General features: G+C 52.4%; 1 protein-coding gene across 1 annotated transcript; it reads left to right on the top strand.

Moving 5' to 3' along the window:
* Positions 1–2,494: 2,494 nt before the first annotated feature.
* Positions 2,495–4,345, top strand: LOC104851822 (dynein light chain 1, cytoplasmic). The gene is made up of 2 exons (XM_010609164.1): positions 2,495–2,853; positions 3,523–4,345. Exons 1-2 carry the CDS (start codon positions 2,824–2,826, stop codon positions 3,829–3,831), a joined length of 339 nt encoding a protein of 112 aa, XP_010607466.1. The 5' UTR covers positions 2,495–2,823; the 3' UTR covers positions 3,832–4,345.
* The last annotated feature ends 18,762 nt before the right edge of the window (positions 4,346–23,107 follow it).

Raw genomic sequence — 23,107 nt, 5'->3', positions numbered from 1 at the left:
TGCTGCATCCGGGAGCTTGGCCCAGGACCTACTCTTTAGGTTCCTTCTCCTGTCCCAAACCATCCCTCGCTTCCTTCCCGCAGAAAAGCCACAGCAGCCAGTGCAAACCTATGTGGGACTGAGGTAGAAGAGAGGCACCTCTCTCTGCCTGGTGGCGCTGTAGAGCGTACCAGACCTCCAGGAGACCCTTGGAGCCCTTGGAAGAGTTGGAAGTCATGGAGCCTTTTTCCCAGAAAAATATGTAAGTGCTGGGCTAGGGACTGAGCTCAGCAGCACAGCGCCTGCCTGGAAAGCATGAGGACCTGAGTTTGATCCCTGGTACCAAAAAGAAAAGAAAAGAAAAACCACTGTCAAATTTAAGGTAAATACAGATTTATTCCTATTGTTCTTTGAAGGATTTTACAGCTTTAGCTCTATGTTTAAGCTTACCACACCAATTCCAGAAATTCCCTCGGCGCTTGGAAGCCCAGCCAAGGTCCAGTTTTGTGGACTGCACGTGAGCACTGGCTCACTTTCCAGCAGTTGTATTTTTTTTTTAATGTGGGCAGCGCCGACTTTGCTCTCAGTTCCTAATGAAACCTGGCTCACAAGCTCTGCGCACAAAACGCGCTAGCAGTGAGCCGCTGTGGCTAATGGAGAGAAGCCCCGGCCCATGCGCTCTGCCTTCTCGCCTGGTGCGCACCTGTAGTATTAGCCTGGGGGCTAAGAGAACCAACCGGACGCAAGCACAGATTTACTGCAGGAGCTGGCTTGTGCGATCCTGGCTCCACAGCCTGCTGTCTGCAAGCGGAGACTCAGAAAGCCAGAGCACCTCTTCTGCTCTTGTGACCCTACACAGGGTGAGACGAGGACCCCCGGGTGGAGGTGAATGGGTCTTGGTCATCCAGCCCTCCTCTCCACGTGACCATAGGAGCTGCCACTGGCTCTGCTCTCTGTACCCCGGAACGCGGGAGTCCCCAGGGAGCACACGAGGGAACTCGCAATGGAGCATCCCAGTTTCCGTACCTTTGCTTCGCCACGGCCACTTCTCCGCCTGTTAGGGTTTGGATTTAATGTCCCCCAGAGCCCAGTGGGTGCACAGGCTCAGCCCTAGGAAGGGGACTGCACTGTGAGGTGGGGGCGTGGCCGGAAGGGCGTGGCTTCAGCCCTGGCTCCTTTCCCTTTGCCCGCTGCTTCTGGGTCTTCACAGCTGTCACGGACCCTGACTTGGAGCACACCACTGGAGGCTGAAACCTGCAAACCATGAGCCAAGGAAACCTCTCCTCTAAGCTGCCGGTGTTGGGTATTGTGTCCCAGTGACAAGGACAGTGACCAGACACAGTCTCTCTCCCTCATGTGCAGGGGCCACCCTTGCTTCTCTAACACCCAGCTGGGCATTGGAGGGGACTGGCTGAAAGCTAGTGACCTGTAAGCTCAAGGCCCCTCACGTGAATGGGACACTCACATGACCCCTAATTTATCTTTCTTTTTGTTTTTGAGGCACATCACATTGTCCTTGGACGTTCAGGGATCCTCCTGCCTAAGCCTCCCAAATGCTGGGATTACAGGTGTGTGCCACCACACCTGGCTTTGTATTCTTTTAAAGAGACTCTCCCAGAGCCAGCATGGTGGCACACTCCTATGACCCCAGCACTCAGGAAGCTGAGGTCAAAAGATGACGGTGAGTTCGAGGCCAGCCTGGGCCACAGAGTAAGACCTTGTCTTCACACACACAAAGACTTCCCCAAATAGTATGAACTTTGAGCCTACAAAAGCTGCATTTCAACTGCTGCTCAGGCATGAAACATAGGCTCGGTGCATTGGTGCACACCTATAATCCCAGGAATTGGGGAGGCTGAGGCAGGAGGATCACAGTTTTAAGATCAGGTGTAAGGTCAACCTGAGCAATTTAGTGATACCATGTCTCTTCTGTCTGCTTTTTGAGACAGGGTCTGGCTGTGTAGTTCAGCCTCAGCCTGAACTCACTAGGTAGCCCAGGATAGCCTCGAACTTACATCAGTCCTCCTGTGTCAGTCCCACTAGTGCTGAGATTACTGGTGTGCTCTGCCATGTCTGTCTGGGACCACATCTTAAAATTTTTAAAAATTTAAAAAGCAGAGCTGGGGTTGTAGCTCAGTGCTCTCCGTGGCAGTCAAGCCTTCAGAACAAAGAGCCCTTGGGGAAACATTGGGACCCCAACCATAACACTAAGTGAAAGAAGCTAGCCTGAGAAAAAAAGGAAGGAAGAAGGAAGGATGAGAGGGAGGCAGGGGGATGGTAGGAGACAGAGAGGGAGGGGAGAAGGGGGGGAGGGGAGGGCCCCCAGAGAGCTCCAAGTGTCCGTGCTGGTGAAATTATCCATGCGTGGTCTGTTCTCCCTAAATTACTCGCTATTGTCTCTGAGACCTGGTTACAAAATGCTCGGCTTGTAGCTGTGATAAAGGACATTCCGAGCTCAAGTTCAACTTGCCAGCCTGTCAGTAACTTTGACACTCTGATTCCCAGTCACCTGGTGACTACGAAAAGGTGTAATATTCCGAAGCCTTTAATTTCCCCTTTCATGAGAGAGAGAAATTGATGGGAAGAGGAAGGGTACAGTATGAGACACATACAAATTACCTTTTGATTCTTATGAATATGTGTGTCATTTGCATCGAATGCCTGCCTGAGCGAGAAGCCCTGTCCCCGGAGCTGAGGGCCGTCACAGCATAATTGCCAGGCCCCTCCTGCCTCCCCCACAGGGGATAGCGTGGTGCTCAAGGTCAGCACGGAGATGTCCTCCTGAAAGTTTCCACCTCGGACCTCCTGTGTCAAGAACAGAAGAGTGTGGGTGCTGTGTCCTGCATGGGCCCTGAAGGTTCAGGAAGGCGAGAGGTAAAAAGCCATCCAGTTGGCTCGGTGGCAGAGCTCCCGCCTAGCACGTGTGAGGCCCAGGGCTCCACTCCCAGCCTGTAGGACAACTTTTGGGACCCCTGGTACCTGACACACGGTGAGGGTGAATCACAGAGGAAGTGGATAACAGCCCTGCTGCAGGAAGCCTGAAGATATGTGTTTCCAGCAGTTTGCTGGGATGCAGAAGAGAGAGGGCAGGGCAGAGAAATCCATAGAGGATTTTGTTTTGAATGTAGATGATAGGGCTGGGAGGCAGCTTTAGTGGCTGGTTTCCATCCCAGTTCTGGGGAGAAAAAATGTAGAGCCGGATGGTGCACACCTGTGATCCCAGCCCTCAGTGGCTGAGGCAGGAGGATCACTCACTTGAGAGTTCAAGGCCATCCTGGGCTACAAAATGAGTTCAAGGCCAGCCTGGATTACACAGTAAGGCCCTGTCTCAAAAAAAAAAAAAAAAAAAAAAAAAGGAAAATGGATGCACTTCGAGATCATAATGCCAAGTGAAATAAATCAGACATAGAAGGTTAAATATTGCACAGTTCTCTTATATGAATAATTTCAAGGGCAAACTAAAAGGTAGATAATGGAGACGCGACACTGCTCGGTAGCTACGCATCTCCCTCCAGTCCTGAGAGGTGTCAACTCCTGCCCTAGGAGAGTGTTGCAGTCAGCCACCCCTGCTCCACGGTGACCCTGTGCGACCAGAAGGTGGTGACCAAAACTGCGGACACATCAGAAGAGATGCAACAGGATTCGGTGGAGTGCACTACTCAGGCGTTGGGAAAATATAATACAGAAAAGGACACTGTGGCCCACATCAAGAAGGACTTTGACAAGAAGGACGACCCCACCTTTCACTGCATTGCGGGAAGAAACTTCGGTAGTTATGTGACACGTGCAACCAAACGCTTCCTCTACTTCTACCTGGGCCAAGTGGCCATTCTTCTGTTCAGATCTGGTTAAAAGCATGGACTGTGCCACATACCCAGTGATCCACCCAAAACCAAGGACTGCAGCCTAAATTCCAAATACAGAGACTGAAATCTTCAGCCTTGCTAAGGGAACACCTCGATCTTTGAACCTTTTGTTGTTGTTGTTGTTGTGTACAGGGCATTCTCTGTACTAGTTTGTTGTGATTATGAAACCTTTAGCAAAACAGCTTACATTTGTATTTCTTTTCTATTCCATACTTCTGTGCCCCATGTGTTTTTTTCTCTTAAGCCCATTCCTTCAAAAAATAAATCTGTTGGCAATGTAAAAAGTAGATAATGAACACCAGGAGAGAGATCTTTGGTAAAAGGGAAGGGGAAGGAGACAGAAACGAAATAAAAATGGGCTCTGTTCATGCACTAACTCTTCACGAGGAAGGTAATTGTCACTGCAAACATGGATCCCTAAAAATAAAAAATTTAAAAGTTTCAAATAAAAGAAGACCAGAAAGAGGGAGACGGACTTTATGTAGAGATGGGAAGAGGACGAGGGGTGAGAGCAACAGGAGGAAAAGGAAAGTAGAGAGAATCAAGATGACTGGGCGTGGTGGTGCACACCTGTAATCCCAGCACTCGGGAGGCTGAGACAGGAGGATCGCTGTGAATTCAAAATCAGCCTGGACTACATAGTGAGTTCCAGCTCAGTAGTCTCAGCTACATAGTGAGACCCTGTCTCAAAAACCTAAAAAAAAAGAATCAAGATGCACTCTGTATGTGTTCTAATCCCCATGATGAATGTAATTATTATGTATCACATATGCTATTAAAATTACTAAAAAACACATGACTTTGAAATCTTTTCTTTTCATGCACAGATGCTGTCCTCTGCCACACAGAGTGCCTGGCACACGCTTCCCTGGGTGCAGCCATAGGTGGTGGGGAGCAGGGCCTAGTGCTGTCCCCTGGCACTGTGCCCCCTGGTCCTGGTGGGGTTGGGAAAGAAGCCTGCACCCTGCCCCTGGCCTCAGTGCTGGTCAGCGAGGGCTGGGATTTGCACACATGGTCTGACAGTGGACGGACGGAAGGAAGTGGGAGGGGAAGGATTCCGGACTTCAGGTGAGGGTCCTGTAGGCTGAGCCCTGCTCTAAGGGAGCTGTTAGCCTCCCTAGCTTTGCTGCCCAGAAAGTGGGGGTACCTCTCACCTGGAGTTCCCGCCAGTGCAGAGGAGTGACCAGGTGGAGCCTTCACTTTCTTTTAATCTCACTCTGCAGGGATGCATGCAGCCTGGGGAGTGGCCTCCAACTTGCACCCTCCCTGAGCTGGGACCTCCCTCACCCAAAACCCTGAGAATCACTGCAGTCTCCCAGAATTCCTGTGCTCAGCAAGCTCTGTGGTCTCTGATTACAGTAATGCCCCAAGGTTGCCATACAAAATGCCACCAGCCAGCCGTCTCTACAGCAGAATTGTATTTTCTTGTCTATTTGCTTTGAGACTGTATCTTGCTATGTAGCCCAGGCTGCCTTCGGTTTCACCATCCTCCTGCCTCAGCCTCCCGGATGCTGGGATTACAGGCATGTGCACCATTCTTGGCCAGAAATGTACAGCATTTCCTACCCATTCTGGGGTGAGAAGCCCAACATCACGGTGCCAGCTTGCCCTGATTGCATCTGCAAAGGCCCTGGTTCCAAACAGCACCATTTACAGAAACCCAGGGTTAGTCTTCGACATCGCTTCTTGGGGAATGCAATCCTTCAACTGGGCATGGAATTGGGTTTTGTGAGGCACAGAGATTAGACAGCTTGGTGAGAGCCCTATTTAAGCAAAAGAACATAAAAGTAAATGCAGGCACAGGGCCTGGGGAGGCACTGAGCAAGGGAACTGTCTGGTAGTTTGAGTTTCATGGAAGATCTGCCTCTGGATAAATCTCACTTATCCTGATTCAGCCTCTGGATTCATCAGGGTGGACGTGTGGTCTAGTGGTTCAGCACCTGCCCGGCATGCGGGAGGCCCTGTGTTCAGCCCCCAGCACCAGCCCCCACCAAAAGATTCCTACATGGAGCTGCAAGAGTAAAGCAGTTAACAATGACACACTGTTAGAAGGCAAATTTCACAGGCAGACACATCCACCTCCACTCACATTACAACAGATCCGAAAGGCACATCTGCAAATTTCCACTGATTACTCGGGACTGGTGGGTTGTAGGTGCCTGTTATTATTTTCTTTTCTCCTCTTCGCTTCTCTGAAGGCCCCAGCTTTCCTGCAATGAACACAGATTGCCTCTATAAAAGCCGTAACCATCTCCTCGTTGCAGGCTCCTCCATGTGTCCCAGGCACTCGAGGGGGGGTGGCACCGCTGGTGGCTGTCACGGGCATTGCTATTCCTCAAGGACTCTCCACGAACACCCCTTTGGCTTCCGCGGTGCCCCCACCCCGCCCCCGAAGGCTGCCGGCTCAGATTGGGAAGGCACCCAGAGAGCCACGGGCCACCGCATGCACAGAAGAGGGGCCGTGGCTGCTGATCTGTTTCCTTGATTTACATCAATTTACATTCAGCTCTGGGTAATCTACATGGAAATCGGGCGGCCCCCATCCTATTCCAAGAAGTCAGAGGAAGCTGTGGGGCCGGGGGCTGGGCGGTGGATGGAGAAGCCCCCTCACTTCCCAAACCCTGGGCAGATTAATCTGTCAACCAAAACAGAAGCTGGTGCTGTAATCACAGCCACCCAGCACCCCGGTACAGCCCCAAATTGGATACATAAATGGCTATTTGTGGTTGATTAACCTGTTTTGTCTGGTTTCATTTTCCATCTCCCTCTCTGCCAGGAGGCGACTAGGCGGCTGTCCTGGAGGTGAGAGCGGACACTCTTTCCTTCCTTCCTTCCGTCAGCAGTGAGGCCTTCTGTGCACCAGGCCTCCATCCCCTGATCACACCGGGATGTGATGTCCCGGCTCTGGGCTTGTTCTGTAGGACCTTGTAAGGTGTATGTGACCCACAGGCCCTCACGTACACGCCCCTCGCGTGTTCCTGGGCGGCGTGACAGATCCTGCCGTCAGACCTGCCTCCCCTCCCCCCTGATTCGGGGACAGCATCGGGTGTCCCCAGGGCCTCGTGTCCCCACTCACCCACACCCTCCGCCCCTCCGGAGATAACCACTGTGCTCATCCCCACCCCCGGTTAGTTCGCCGGGGCTCCACTGTCCGCTCCCGGAACCGTACACTAAGCGGATGGGACAAACACCGCGCGATTCTGTCCACAGACATTCAAACTTTGCTCATCAGAATCCCGCGTGGTGGTCATTGTGGCCTGGGGTGCATCTGTGCTGCTGCGGGTGTCCACAGTCTGCTGCTTTTTTTAAAAAAATTTTTTATTACTGTGCAATATGTAGTTTCGCGTGTGTACTGCCACGTAACTAGTCCACATCTGGGCCATGAGGCTTAGCTGTTTCCATTTTAGGGCTGTGTGCACAAAGCCTGGGTGAGTTCTCTCCTCCTGGGTGTCACACGCCGGTGCAGCGGCTAGGTCAAAGGTCAGCCCGCCTGCAGCCTCCGGAGATTCTGTCCTCCCGGTCTTGTCTCAGCTCACATCGGCCGCCCCTTCTGCGCCACAGTCAGAGAGCACAGGCTGTCACCTCCCTTGCTAGAAACTCTTCCAGGCAGCCTCCAGCCGCTCCGCCTCGCTAGAGAACCAGGGCAGCCAGTCTGCAGCTTTTCCTGTGCTCAGGCTGGCTGCCCAGCGCCCTCCTCAGAGTCTGGGGCCCCGATCCCCTGGGTCCTCCCTGAAGCAACACAGATATAATAAAGCTGCTTCCTGCACTGCTGCCTACACTGGTCTTACAGTTCTTTTAACCCTAGCAGAGATACAAGCAACGCTGTACACTGCCAACTGCCCTGTATGTACGATTCCTTGTCCAATTGACCGTTTGGTTCCTGTCTCCTGAGAGAGCCCAGCTGCCCCTGCCCTCAGGTCTTCTGCTCCTCCCTTCCCAGCTCCCTAGGGTCTGAGCATCACTGAACCTCTGCTTTTGATGTGTCAGTGAGACAAGGGTGGGTGGGCTTTGTCTAATCAGTTGAAGGTACGAACGAAATGGAAGTTTCCCAGAAGGAAAAGAAATTCTGCTTCAAGACTACAGAACCAATTCCTGCCTCAGTTTCCCAATTTCCTGCCTGTCCATTACACCGAAGTGCTTTTTAGGTTCAGCTCAGGGATCTTTTCTTCTAGAAGCTTCTGTACTTCTGGGTTGGCTGGGGGGGCTCCCCCGAAAAATGATCACACAGATGCATGCAATTTGCCCTTCTTCCCATTCAGTAAGGGTTTGGTAGGCACCACTGTGGACCGCGTTGTGTCCTTGCTCCTAAATGGCCCTGTGACTGCACCCAGAGTTCAGATCCTGAGGAGGTCGCTAAAGCCAAATGAGGTCCCAAGGAAGGCCCTGATCTGATTGACCGGTGTCCTTGGAGGAGCAGGATTCCTTCTTCTGGGAAACCTGCTTTTGTTCTTGGGGCTTGAACTGATTAGACAAGCCCCACCTACAAAATCAATCAGTTACAGTGAAACTGATTGCGAGAATCCACCGCATCTGCAAAATACATCCATGACAGCACCCAGTGTTGCAATGGATTAAATAAGTGGGGGCACAGAGCAGCCAAGCTGGCCCCCGAAACCCCAGTACCAGGCCTGCAGAAGGTTCCACGCTGGTAACGTTCTCCCTCTTCCCCCTCCTGGCACAGTTACTGGCCTGCCTTTACATGGCAAGGCCTGGCTGGCTTTGAGATGCTTCTCTCTGACTTCTTCCTGGACAGCAGGCTGCAGGGGCTCAGCTGGTTGCCACCATGGGCACTGGCTCAGGAGGTCACTGCTGGCACCAGGTGAGCCAGAGAGACCGGGCCTGGGCCTCAGAAGCAGCACAAGGGCTGCAAGCTCAGCAGCGTGTGGCTGTGGTGGCAGGAAGACAGGCAGGTGCTGTTTGTTTCTGCCCTCCCAGAGGCCAGTCCACTGGGCATCGAGCTGCATATACAGCAGGTGCTCAATTGGTGCTGGCTGACGAGGACAGAAACAGCAGCTTGGGGCATTTTTGCACATGGAAAAGTAGTGCCCAAGGGTTCCCTGTCAGCAACCTTGGCCTTCCCCTCCCGCCCCTATCCTCAACATGAAGCTGTGGCCCAAAAGCCACTTCACAAGAGGCTCCACTGTTCTCCTGGCTTCCCTTGGCCTCCCTGAGGTGCACAGAGCACAGGTCACCTCCTAGGGGCCCGTCGTGCTGCAGAGGGCTGGGACTCCACCGCGTCCCAGCGTCCTGGTCCCCTCCAACCTAGAGAGGGCGTGAGAATGAGTCCGGAGCAGGGTGGGGTCCATCTACTGCTCAGCTGGGAACTGGAGCCTGGGGAAGAGCAGAGAGATCCAGCAGGTTTCCCACCACCCTGCCACCTAACCCCCTGGGGGCCACTGACCTCTCCTGTTCATGGCTCAGTGTGTTTTCTTCAGAGATTCTACAAAGCATTTTAAGTGCATAAGAGAAAGCGGCGAATCGGCTGTGCTCCCATGAAAAGTGGTTGCACACTCTTGCCCTGAGGAACAGGGCATCCCAGAGCCGGCAGCTACCTGGCCCCGTTCCCTGCCATATTATAGAGCAAGGAAGCCAAATTTCCTTCTGATGTCTATAAATAAAGTGCTTCATCCACAAGCAATTAGGTGGAAGCATTTTCCAACCAGTGAGCATATGTGTTTCATTTCGCCACAAGCGACACATCAGATCAGAGATGTTAGTTTCTGTCCGCTCTCGTGTGTAATAATAATAATTTCTTCTCAGCATCTATTTCCTTCCCTTCCACATCGAACCGTGCCTCAGTCTGGGTTTCATGGAGACATTCTACCTAGGAACTGGCAGGCATAGCATTCCAAAATTCTTGCAATTGAAGATGTTAAGAAGGCATAGGATTTAATTTCTTCTGTTTCATGCAGCACACTCCATTCCTGGCATCCTGAGTTGGCTTCCTTTTCTGATCATAAGTGCTGTGCAACTAATGGCTTGCTCCTTTTACCAGGGCTGCCAGGCAGCTCAGTACCTAAGCAGCATATGTCTTATGGTGAAGGCTTGCAAGTTGTCCATTTCCTAATTGTGAATGACTTCATTTTTTATTTTCCTTAGTGAAACTAATTTCAATTAGGCTTACCCATGCTGTCTCCAGAAAAACAGCAAAAAAATAATAGTTTGGGCTGTGGATGTAGCTCAGTGGTAGGACACATGTCTAGTAGGCATGATGCCCTGGGTTTGACCATCGGCACTATAAAAATAATGAATAGTCTCAAAATACTTTTCATTTTTAGGGGCTGCTCCTTGTCTCAGAGGGGATGATCTATTCAAGGTCAGGCTGAACTACAAAGCAAGGGCCTATCTCAAAATACAAACAACAGGGCCAAGGATTTAGCCCAAGGGGTGCTGCACCTGCCTCACAAGCTCAAGGTCCTGAATTTGATGCCCGGTACCAACCAACAAACAAACAACAAAAACAAATAAACAAAAAAAAGTACAGTTCAAGGCAGAGAGTAGGTTTGGCTGAGGTCGGTGGGTTGGGCTGTCCAAAGTGAGTGAACTTCAGGTGAACAGGTTAAACAGAGCTAGTCGAAAGAATCCATCCATCCATCCATCCATCTATACATGTAGATATTCATCCATCCCATTTATCCAACCATCCATTCATTCATCCATGCATCCTGTCATCCACCCATTCACCTAACCAACCATCCATCCATCCATCCAAATATTCACCTATCTCGCCATTCATCCAACCATCCATCCATCCATCCATAAAAAAGCAAAACACAAAGAACAAAAATCCATCCATCTAAATATTCATCTATCCTTTAATTCATTCAACTATTCATCCATCATCCATCATCCATCCACCTATTCACCCAACACTTTCTAATTCCACTACATGACAAAAGGTCTCGTACCTTCTGGTGGACAGCTCTAGAATTGGGCTAACACTTTGGAATTACCCCAAGTCAAAGTAAGGCCTTCCTATCCCACCTCCACCAGCCCCTGGCTGCAGATGCACCAGGGAAGTGGGAGCAGCTGAGGGAAGTTAGTAGAGAGATTTCGCTGAGTCCCTGGCAGCCAGCATTTCCAAATGACAAGGGAATAACAGCTTCCACCCTGCAGAACAGGCCCTGGTGGCATAGCACTGACTCAACATGTTTGCTGTTCTTCATGGGGTCATATGTTCATTACATGTCTCCCTGTATTGAACAAAATGGGTACAACTGTACTCCCAGCTGCTCAGAAGGCTGAGGCAGGAGGATCTCAAGTTCAAGTTCAGCCTGGCCAACTCAGTTAAGACCCATTCTCAAAATATAAAGTAAAAAGACTCAGGGATGTAGCTCAGTGGTCAATGGGTCCAATCCCCAGTAGTGATAAACACAAAATCATGAATTGAGGACGAATGGTGTATTAGTTTGGCTGTCAGAACAGATGAGGTAGTTTAAACAACAGAAATTAATTCCACATAATTCAGGAGGGTCGAGGTTCAAGACCACGGTGCTGGCACATTTGGCTCGTCATGTGTCCAGTCTCCTTGGCTTTCCAATGGCCGCTGAGTCACTGTGTCCTCGTATGGTCATTTTTCTGTGCGTGCACTTCCATGCGCTAATCTGTCTGTACCAGTCTCCTCCCACACAGCACACCAGGAAGAAGGGCTCAGTGCGTCTGACCCCTGATTTTACCTCACTGCAGGTTGCAAATTCGCACCTCGGCTTCATGGACGATGACAGAAGAGAAGGATCCTGGGCTCAGGGACAGAAGACCTTGTTACTCCAGCAAAAGCAACAGGCAGGGTGTCAGGTGTCCCCCTGGCGTCCTCAGCCCTTATTCCCACAAGGCGCTGTGGATTGGTCAGTTTGCACAGTGGGTCCACATCCCAGGCGTCAGACCCAGAGCTGCGGGAACCTGTTCAGAGTAAGCAGGAGATACAACTGCCCTTGTCACCGAGGAAGAGAATCTCATCGCTTAACCCAGTTCCTACAATTCCAAGCAATGAGCCCGGTCAAGCATTGCATCTGTGGCCCCAGGAAGATGAGTGCCCACGGCACCCAAAACATGCAAGCTACCAAACACGGCTCTCGGGAGCAGAGGAACCTGCCTCCTGCCTGCTCCTCTGATGTAGCCCTAACCCCAGCTCCCATCCTCTCTGCTCTCAGAGCCTTTCACTTGCTCTGCAATGGCCTGGTCACACCCTTGCACCCTCTGAGTGTCACCTGCAACCACCTGGGCCAACGCTGCCTCTCACCCCCGCCTGATCATGAAGGCTGTGCTCCGTTCAGTGTTAGCACTCTCAGAAATGGTCTTTCCTGGTAGAGACATTTCCTCGCACTTGTGGATCAGCCCCACCAGGGCCAGGACCTCAACCCTTGTTCCCTGCTGTACCCTCAGAGCCTAGAGTAGGGTCTGGGTGCTAAGTAAATATTTGGGAGAAGGCTGAGGTATGGCTCAGTGGCAGAGCATTTGCTTAGCAACAGGTTTGGCCTCTAGCACCTGGGAGAAAGAAAAAAAAAAGCTGGGCATGGTAATGCATGCCTATAATCCCAGCACCGGGGAGGTTGAGTCAGGAGGATCACCATGAGTTCATAAGGAAGACCCTGTCTCAGAAAACCACAAAATAAACAAACAAGCAAATATGAGCTATATAAATGTGATGCAAAGCAAGGAGCATCCCTTGTTTAAAAAGCCAGAGGGCCTACCACTAACAGCCCCCAGACTGTCAGGAAAGGCAAACCCAGGTGCTCCTCATGCTCTGGAAACTTAAGACTTGGCTTGGCTCAGATTAATACCAGGGAACAGGTGCCATGTGACTCAGCACTGTGCTTCAGATGTGAGGCTTCCCTTTGTAGTGGCCTCTGGTGATCTCTCGACAGGCACTGCAGCCTGGCTGTGGGGGAAGCCTGTGGTCTGAGCAACAGAAAGCATCCAGGGCAGGTCTAGCACATGGACGTGCATACACATTTGTGAGAGAAAACTCACAACTCGACAACACACTCCTGATCACCTGTGTGTCCAGCTTGCCGAGCACTGTAGAGCTGGAGGCCACGACCTACCCCTGGGGCACCTGCCTGGGGATAAATGCCCTTAACTAAGGACAGCTCCCAGCTCCGGGAGGGTGGGGAAGCAGTGTGTGTCAGGGGCAGCTCGGGAGGGAGTGTTAAAACGGAGTCTGCACACGTGGCACACCAGCCCAAGGTGTCAGATCTAGGGCTTTGCCAGCAGCAGGGTGACCAAGATGGCAGGCAACGTGGCTGGTGTCTCAGACGCCCCCTAGTGCTCACAGCTGGAGGTTCAGAACCCTGAGCCTGGAAGTTACAAGGACAGAGGAAGACAGTGGGAAGATGGGGTTTTCTCACAAGCAGCAAGAGGAGCCAAGGGACAGAAGATCTGGTGGCTGCCGTGAGATGGGGGCAGTTACAGGTGTGTAATGCAAACCTGCTGAGGTGGCACACACCTATCATTCCAGCAGTCTCAGAGGCTGAGGCAAGAGGATTTTGAGTTTGAGCCCAGCCTGTGCAACTCAGCAAGATGGCCTCAGAGTTTTAAAAGGGGAGGGGAGTAGCTAGGATGTAGCTCAGTGGAAAGCCCTGGGTTTAATCCCTGGCTAGGGAGACAGCTGGCCCTGCCGCCCTGAGCCTCTGAAGAGATCGGTGATATCAGCGACAAGTCCCAGGATGGGCACCAAGCCCGGGCCTTGCCTCAGGCCTGGTTCATCGAGGAGAGTTGATTTTAACTCTGCTGCTACCCTTTCTGTGTCCCTGATCAGCTACAAAACAGTGGCTGGATTTCCACTGGGGTTGGACAAGTGGGAGGGAATTGATACCAGTGAGGTCTGAGGTCAGGGAAATACACAAAGCAGTGCAGGGAGACCTTGGCTTTGTCTGTTTTGTTTCTCTTTGTTTTGTTGGAGACAAAGTCTTGCTACATAGCTGAGACTTGCCTCAAACTCACAGATCTTCCTGCCTTAGCCTCCCACGTGCTGGGATTGCCAGTGTGCACCACATGACATTCACCTGGTTTGTTCGTTTGCTAGGCAGATTCATTATTGGGCTCCAGGCTGGCCCTGGGTGGTGAGGATGAAGCCGAAATGAGAGGCAGGGACAGCACACGAGGAGGAGAACGACCACTCAGTGCTGTGGCCTTGGGATTCGCAGCGGGGGACAGAACGCCTCTGACTGTGCTCACAGGGATGACTCCAGGAGGGGGTCCTGGAGGCCTGTCAGGGACACAGCGTCCGCTGTAGACAGACGCTTGGTCTCTGCACCTTCCTGGCATCACCTCCGGTATCATCTACCTGGATGGTCCAGAGTGAGGGCTCTGGGAAGCCAGGTGAGGCTCCCGGGTTCTGGGCTCCAGCTTCTGCTCTGCCGTCCCCTGTCCCCTGAGCCGCTGGGGAAAGCACCCGTCCCTCTCAGCCCCACAGCTGTCCAATGTTGCTGTCCACTTCCGTATCAGGCCCACACACAGTTCCTAGAGTGACCCAGCGGGCAGCCGTGACCTCCTCACAGAGGATGGGACCTGCTAGCTCTATACACAATGAAGGTGTCGCCAGCACCCTAAGCCATTCCATTGATGTCGAGTCCTTGCAGGGAATCCTGAGGTGAGCTGTCCCCAGGGACAGACAGACACCGGAAGTCCCCTACACCAGAAGCAGAAGGTGCTGAAATTTCTATTTTTGGAATCTGAGTTAGGTGGTGACAGCTCTGGTTGTAGCTGATTAAAATACCACAGACGTCAGACCCACAAGGGGTGTTTGCTTTAGGAAGACTCCCCTGGGCTTCTCTCTCCTCCCCATTTCCGTTTCCACCTCTGCCTGGGGGGCACTGGAGCTCTGCTCACTGTGGGGCTGGACGGGGACACAGCCTGAGCCCAGAGTTCCAAGTTTGGTGGGAGGCAGAGCAGCCTGTGCAGTCCCCCACAGAATTCTTATGATTATCCTGAGGGTTTTCTTTGAGATAGGGTCTCACTATGTAGTTCAGCCAGCCTTGAACTCTGTGTGGCTAAGGCTGGCCCAATTCCCAGTATGGCAAAAAAAACAACACTCAGCCATGGGATTTCTGTTCACCTGGACCTGTTCACCAGGATCATTTCATCTCAAGGCCCATAACTTCCTACATCTACAAAGGCCTCTTCCCAAAGGACTGGGGCGGACCTTCCTTCTGGGCCGTTCTCTCACACACAGAGGAAGGAAAGGGGTCTCTGCCGGCCCTGCAGAGGACTTGGGGTCACTGCCTCCCGGGCCTCAGGCTCCCCACAGAGTCAGGGAGCCTTGGCCACCCCACTGAGCCCCATCTACTGTAGCTTCGAGGACAGCATTACTCCCACTGCAGGCTCAGAGAGAGAGACAAAGGCAAGGGCCAGAGCTGAGCCTCCCAGGGTCCATCTGTCTGTCTGCTTCCGACGCAGCCTTTCCTGGGGGACAGGGTCTGGCTCTGACCCGGGGACGCTGACACTGGACAGGCATCTGGAGGCCCTGGCACAGGTCCTGGTGTCAGGCGTCGGGAGGCTGTCACGAGAGCCTGCACTGTGACTACAGCTCCCGTGTCACCCTGAGGGACCCAGTGTCAGCAGCTCCCCCAGCTGGAAGCCACAGCTGAGCATGACTGCTGGACACCCACCGAAATGGGGGTGGGCACACGGGAGGCTGGGAAGGTGCGGCTGGCTTGGACTCAACCCCACAGACACGGGGCTGGGGACCCCTCGGGTTGGTTTTTTAAGACAGAGTCTCACTGTGTAGTTGAGACTGAACTGTAACTCACTATGTAGTACAGGCTGATCTCGAACTCAAGCAATCCTCCTGCCTCAGCCTCCCGAATGCTGGGATTACAGGCATGTGCCACCACACCCAGTCGTGACCTCCTTGGTTTATTTGCACTGAGTACAGAATTATTAAACTCAGCCAGATAAAACTATTGGACCCGTCGCAGCTAAACCTTCCAGCACAGGCCAGTGCCCTGCATGACTGTGTCTGGGCCTCCTTCCCAGTGCCCTTGGTTGCAGGTCTCAGCAAGGTCCCTTAGTGGTCCTGTGAGACAGATGCACCCCTGAGAATCAGAGCTGGTGCAGGGCCTGTAATCCCAGCACTCAGAAAGCTGAGGCAGGAGCCTCGCTGCAAGTTCAAGCACAGCCTGCACTACATAGCAAGACCTTGTCTCAAAAAACCAAAATGTAAAAATACCCAACAGTCAAATTCAACAGGTCTGGGGGCCAGAAGGCTGCAGGTATCAGCAGGGCTGGGCTCTGAGGCTTGGGGAGGACCTGTCCTTACCTCCGCTTGGATTCTGCCGGCAGCTGGCAGGCTTTGCAAGGGCTGTGGCTGTGTCACTCCAGCCTCTGCCTCTGCTGTCACACGCTGTCCCCGTTGTGTCTTCCCTTCCTCTTAAGGCACAGTTGCACTGCACTGGGGACCCACCCTGCCTTCCGCTGCCCTATGACCTTCTCCTAAGCAATGATGCCTGCATCGGCTGCCTCCACTCGAGTGCATTCAGAGGCTCTGGGAGGGACAAAGCTTTGGGGCGATTTCACTCAAGACAGTGGGGACCAAAGTCCCTTCCTGGGGAGTCTGGAGGATGCCAGCCAGGCCCAATGGCACCGCCACCCGCATCTCCCTCCATGCCAATGGGACCCCGTCACCCAAAGAGGAGGCCCTTGTCACTTGGTTCATTTTTCCTTTCTAAAAATATAAATTCATAAATGGTCCTTGGCAAGTTGTTTACTACCCAGCTTTAATGGCCCGTTTATTACCTGGAGCCAGCGTCCGTTAACACGGCCCTGGCCATTTGCCCTCATTAACTGTCAATTTGGAAGCTAGCTCTGGCATTAACCATGCCTGGCCCTAAATGGCTGCGGAAAGTTGGTTTTACGATGGTGCCTTGTCTTGGAAAGTCAGGACCTGTCATCGAAGAGGAGCCTGCTCATGGGGTCCTCCTTGGCAGGAGGTCGGGAGGCGGGTGGGGACTGGGAGCCAGGTGAAGGTATGCTACTCTTCCAGTGGGCCACCCTCTTTTTGGTGTATAGGGACAGCAGCACATTTGGTTTGGGATTTTGTTGTTGTTTGAAACAAGGTTTTGCTGTGCAGTCCAGGCTGGCTTTGAATTCACCATGTAGCCCAGGCTGACCTTAAACTCACAGCGATCCTTCTGCCTCATCCTCCCGAGTGCTGGGATTACAGGTGTGTGCCACCACGCCTGGTGACAGCAGCATATTTAGAAGGAAGTTTAACTTTAGACAGGATTGTAAAGAACCATGACAGATACAAGTACTGACTCTGAGTCTCACCATCCACAGCCTGTCATCCCTTTGTCCCCATACACTCTGCATCTAACCTCTGCTAGGTACAGGGATGCAGAAATGGGGGAGACAGGCTGGGCACCATAATGAACACGTGTAATACCAGCACTGGGAAGGCTGAGACAAGAGGATCAAAAGCTCATGCCCAGGCTGGGCGTGGTGGTGCACACCTGTAATCCCAGCACTCGGGAGGCTGAGGCAGGAGGATCACTGAGAGTTCAAGACCAGCCAGGGCTACATAGTGAGTTCCAGGTCAGTCTCAACTACATAGTGAGACCCTGTCTCAAAAAACGCCCCCCCAAAAAAAGAAAAAGAACATAGGGTCTGTGTAGATGTTAGCAACATGAGGCCAGACTGGAGAAGACAGAATCCAAGCCATGGTAGAGGCGACTGGGGCCATGCAGCCACACCAAGGGTGCCCCAGGGCCTGGCTGCCACCAGCAGTGCCCACACCTCACTTTGGAATCCCTACTGCAGGCCCAGGGCTCCCAGCACAGGGACTGGGAAAGAACACGCTCCCCAGAGGCAACAGCTGGAAGTGCAAGTCTCTGGGCCACAGAGTGGACCTGCACCCTGGGGCCCGAGATGTGGCTTCCACACTGGGTTCTGTGGCACAGGTTGCCCAGGGTGCTAATGTTCTGATCCTTGCTGCCACCCAGGCGTGGTGGTGCACGCCTGTAATCCCAGAATAGGGAGGCTGAGGCAGGAGGACCTCCTGAGCCACATAGCAGGGCCCTGCCTCAAAAAAAAAAAAAAAAAAAAAAAAAAAAAAAAAAAAATCTAAAAATAGAAGACCAAAAAAAGCCAAAAAAAAAAAAAAAAAAAAAAAAAAAAAAAAGAATCAAAACATTGTTAAAGCCTAGCCTGGCCCATCCTTGCTCTTGATGGTGAGACGGTGAGGTGCCTGGCCCCAAGCAGCTTCCTGTTTTGCCCTGCTTCTGGGCTGGCAACCAGGAAGCACAGAGTGGCCACCTGCCGGCCTCTGCCCCTGCTCACAGAGCAGCCCCCGGCCGTGCCTGTGGGGTGCAAGATGAGCCCGAGGGTCACAGGACACACGCACCCTCGGGCAGAGGCGGGACATGGAGCTCTGCAGCGTGGCGGGCAGGGGACCCTGGGCACCCCTCCCCAGCAGCCTGGCTTCTGCTCCGCCTGCCCAGCTCAGAATCCAGTCATCCTGCTTCCCAGAGATCCCAGCAGGAATCCCATAGAGATGCAGGAAACCTCTGGATGCAGGAAGTGGCCCACCCACCCTGGGCAAAATCTCCCTTTATCTGAAAAACCTTTCACCCACTGTTAATCCCACTAATTTATCTAGGAGATAAGTGACACTCCAATTTCGATTTTTAAATTTACAAAACAGTGTTCTTATCTCGAGTGATCCTCCCCCCATTCCCTGGGTCTGTGCCTCCCCGTCCTCCTGAGCCCCCACCTCTGGCCCCAGAGCCTTCCTCACAGGCGCTGCGATCTTTTCCTTTCTTTTCCCTCCTCTTCTCTTTCTCTTTCCAACTCATTCTTTCTTAAATTTTTCAGTGCTGGGCACTGACGGGCCTTGGACACAGCAGACAAATGCCCTGCCGTGAAGCTCCAGCACAGCCCAGACTCTTGGGCCACATGTATATTTTTATCTCTAGCCTAGAACAAAACATTTTTATTTTGAGACACAATCTCACTAAGTCACTAGGCTGCTACTCAGGCTGGGTAGTTACTTGGGCTGCTCTGGAACTTGGGATCCTCCTGCCTCAGCCTCCCAGAGTACTAAGTTTACAGGCCACTATGCCCAGTGGGGAGGATCCCTTTTTGTATCAAAATTGTTTTACAGGATTGTTTGTTTTTCTCTGTTTGGATTACAGGGTTGTTTCTGTAGCATGTTGTAATCTTTTGTTGCAGTGTTGCTGCTGTCTGCTCAGTTTACGGTTCCTTTGGTGAAGGCGAATTTGATGAACAAAGGTCTTAATGGTATTGTATTTGCCAATCTTATCTGACAGGACAGTCTTGACTAGAAGATACATCCTTGTTGGCAGTTAAAGGAATGTCCTCTGACACTTCCCTGTAAAAGTTTTTAAACCAAAGTGGGGCCTGAGCGTGCACACCTGTAACCCCAGGATTCAGGAGGCTGAGGCAGGAGGATGGCAAATTCCAGGCCAGCCTGGGCAACCGAATGAGACCCTGTCTCAAAAAGAAAAATTTTGAAAAGGCTGGGAGTGCAGCTCAGTGATACAGTGCTTGCTATGGGTTCGGTCCTCGGAAGGAAGGAAGGGAGGGAGGAAGAAGGGAGGGAGGGAGGAAGAAGGGAGGGAGGGCAGGTGCAGTCATTACAGCAGCAGGGCTGTGGGTTTCCTGGGCTGCTGTAAGGAAGTGGAATGTGGGGCCGCCTGATTCTGGATCCCAAAGTCCGATGGAGTTGTGGCAGGGCTGGGCACCTGTCCCAGCTCCTCTCCAGGCTTCTGCTGGCCTCAGACAATCCAGGCTGATGGACAGGGCAGTCTGCATAGACAAGAAGTGATTTCAGAACAGGAGGACTGCCACAAGTTCAAGGCCGGCCTGGGTTGCATCAGAGACTGTTATCTCAAAAAGCAAAAAACAAACCAACAAACGAAAAGCCTTCCTGCTCCAGCAGAGCTCCCAGGAAAGACCAGGGTGACACAGAGATGCAGCCAGAGCCCCAGCTGGTATAGCAACTGCACCCTTCCTTCCTTCTTTCTCTGAGGACCGAACCCATAGCAAGCACTGTATCACTGAGCTGCACTCCCAGCCTTTTCAAAATTTTTCTTTTTGAGACAGGATCTCATTCGGTTGCCCAGGCTGGCCTGGAACTTGCCATCCTCCTGCCTCAGCCTCCTGAGTGCTGGGGTTACAGGTGTGGGCCATCACACCCTGCTGGTCCTGAGTGGTTCTTCAGCTGCCAAACCTAAAGGACCAGCCCCAGCTGAGCCCAAGCTTGCAGCCCGAGCCCTGTTCCAGCACCTCAGAGCAGTGAGATCTGAGGACCACCCATAGCAAGCACTGTATCACTGAGCTGCACTCCCAGCCTTTTCAAAATTTTTCTTTTTGAGACAGGATCTCATTCGGTTGCCCAGGCTGGCCTGGAACTTGCCATCCTCCTGCCTCAGCCTCCTGAGTGCTGGGGTTACAGGTGTGGGCCATCACACCCTGCTGGTCCTGAGTGGTTCTTCAGCTGCCAAACCTAAAGGACCAGCCCCAGCTGAGCCCAAGCTTGCAGCCCGAGCCCTGTTCCAGCACCTCAGAGCAGTGAGGGTTCGGGAAAGTCTCTCTCACGCTGGCCTCCACTGTCCCGATTATAAGTGACTTTTTTTTGAGACAGGGTTTCACCTGAATTCTAGGCTGGCCTTGAATTCTGGCTGATCCTCCTGCCTCAGCCTCCCCAACAGGTATACGCCACCACCCCTGGGGACCCCTCACTGGGTCTTACTCGCAGGCATTTGTGCTCTGCTTCACACTCGAGGGCAGCGGGAGGGGCACACCGATGGCCCAGGTCAGGCACCCCCTTCACCAGCATCGAGGTGCTCACTGTCTTGTGGTTTCCCATCTGGAACCCAGACCCCAACTGTGCCCCCATAGGGTGACTTCACTGTCTCCCTTCCTCCAGCCTGGTGCCCCAGGGCCCTGGCACTGGCGGCTGCCCCATGTCAACACAGCCTGAATCCCCGCTTAGCTGTGTGACCTTGGGCAGCTTCCTCAGCCTCTCTGTCCCAGAACAATAATAACTGGGCTTAGGCAAGGGTTAGATGGGGCCCGGAGCGTAACAGTGAGGGACCAAGGCCAGCACTTCACTTATCTGCTTATCTTATCTCCCTGCTTGTCACTCCAAGCCAGGATATTTGGTGTAGGAAAAAGGAGATAGGAATCTGAGTTTGCAAAGGATAAGGAGAGCCTAAATTAGAATTAGAATCAGCACAAACTCAGGATACAGTTTACATTTTTAAAATATTAGTATTTCTTTCCTTGTATTTCAAAGTTTTCTTTCATCTATTCATAGTGCTGAGTCCAAACAGGGCCGTGCTTGTGCCAGGCGAGCTCTACACCCTGAGCTCCAGCTGCCGTCCAGTTGTGCTCTACCCGCTGGCCCCAGACAGGACTGGAACTGCCACCCAGGGTGCCTAAACCAGGCCCCAGCCTCCTGCTGTGGCCTCCAGGCCTCCAGCTCACAGCGATCCTCCTGCCTCAGCCTGTACCACCACACACAGCCTCCAGCGTCTAATCACTAAACCAGGAAGGGTGGCCACTAGGTCTGGGCAGCTGGGGGAGCTGGCAAGGAACAAGGTAGCTATGATGACCACAGTGCCCAAGAAAGGGGCGCTCAGTGGGAGAGCATGAGGCCTGGGGTTCCGTCTCCAGCATGGGGTGACATTGGCAAAACATATACGACAGAGGACTGAGAGTCAGACTCTAGAAAAAATTCCTATGATCTGAGCCACATGGCAGCATTCACCCTATGCTCCCTGTACTCGGGAGGCTGAGGCAGGAGGATCGCTGTGAGTTCAAGAGCAGCCTGGGATACATAGTGAGTTCCAGGTCAATCTCAACTACATAGTGAGATCCTGCCTCAAAAAAACAAACAAACAAACAAAAAAAAAAACAACAAAAAAAACCACCCCAAAATAATAACAAAACAACAAGAAAAAAGAAAAGAAAAGAAAAAAAAAATGTCCTCCAAGTCTGCAAAACTAACCATCCAAATGAAAAACAGGGAGAAGCTGGGTAGCCTGTGCATGCCTGGAATCTCAGAAGTCAGGAGGCTGAGGCAGGAGGATCGAATTCCAAGTGAGCCTAGACTACATGGCAAGATCTGTGTCTTGGGGGGAAGGAGGGGAGGATATTAGAGGGCGCTCAGCCAAGAAATGAAAGGTGAATGGCAGCAAGAGCACTAATGCAGACCACTGAGACACGCGAAATAAACTTCAATTCTTGTTAGAAGAAAAAGAACGCGTTGTGTCTTTCGAAGAGTGTACCGGGGTTAACATTAGGGTTAGAGAACTTGCCTAGGCTAATGCTCAGGAGAGTCTGGTGGCTGGGAAATGCCCTTGTCACTGCTTCCCCACCCACTGCTCCCCTCCCCACACCCTTACACACACAGAGCCCTGGCTCCATCCTGGTGCTGCCATCCCGATGCTGCAATCCTGTTGGCTTACCTGGTGACGCCTAAGGCTCTGAGCGAAAAGAGAGGGAAGAGCAGAGACCTGGGCTGGCAGCTTCGGGGTGCTGCTCACCCCCTGAACCACCGCCATGGTCCCCGCGTGCCCCTGTTGAGATCTCATGATGCGAGTCCAGGGGGCTCAGAAGGCCTGAGGCCCTTTTATCTTCCCAACCTTTCCCTTGAAGGGCCTCAGGTTAATTTTCTGACGCCAACTGAGCAACTGTATGGTAACTCAGGTCTTAGTGTTCCGGGTCTTGGAAATGCTGACCCTGGGGTTGTCATGCATGGCCGACATCCAGGGGTTAAATCTCTTTTGTGAGCCAGGTCACCTAGGAGAGCTGACTGCACAAGCCTTCACCTTTTATGAGACAGGGCCTCACTATATGGTTTAGGCTGGCCTTGAACTAATGCATGGTGATCCTCCTGCCTCAGCCTCCTGAGTGCTGGAATTACAGGTGCGCACCACCATGCCGGGCTAAATAGCTGCTGAATAAAGGCACAGTGGATGTGACCTTGAAAGATCCAAATATTAATTTCTCACTTTGAAACAGCAATGTGGAGCCAGATGTAATAGCACAGGTCTATGATTCCAGCTACTTGGAAAGCCAAGGCAGGAGAATCACAAGTTCAAGGCCAGGCTGAGCAATTTCTTCCATGACCCCACCCTGTGGCCTCTATTGCTCTGAGAATCTCATGAAGTCTTGGAAAAATGTAGGTCCAGGGAGAGCAGCATTTTCCTTGGGAACTCCCTGGGGTGGGATTTGAGCCTGTTATTCAGCTAGAAGAGCTGACTACCCCCCTCCACTGTCCCTGGGTGAACAACTTT

This window comes from Fukomys damarensis, unplaced genomic scaffold, assembly GCF_012274545.1.
Source record: "Fukomys damarensis isolate Sample0158 unplaced genomic scaffold, DMR_v1.0_HiC HiC_scaffold_21, whole genome shotgun sequence".
In the NCBI taxonomy this organism is placed as follows: Eukaryota; Metazoa; Chordata; class Mammalia; order Rodentia; family Bathyergidae; genus Fukomys; species Fukomys damarensis.
Note: the sequence above shows the minus strand (reverse complement) of the source record. Positions and strands in the feature narration are given on the sequence as shown.

Coding starts and splice junctions, on each gene's coding strand:
- LOC104851822 (XM_010609164.1), top strand. CDS start 2,824: ATGGGCCCTGAAGGTTCAGGAAGGCGAGAG. Junction 2,854..3,522: donor AAGGTTCAGGAAGGCGAGAG/GTAAAAAGCCAT, acceptor CTCCTGCCCTAG/GAGAGTGTTGCAGTCAGCCA.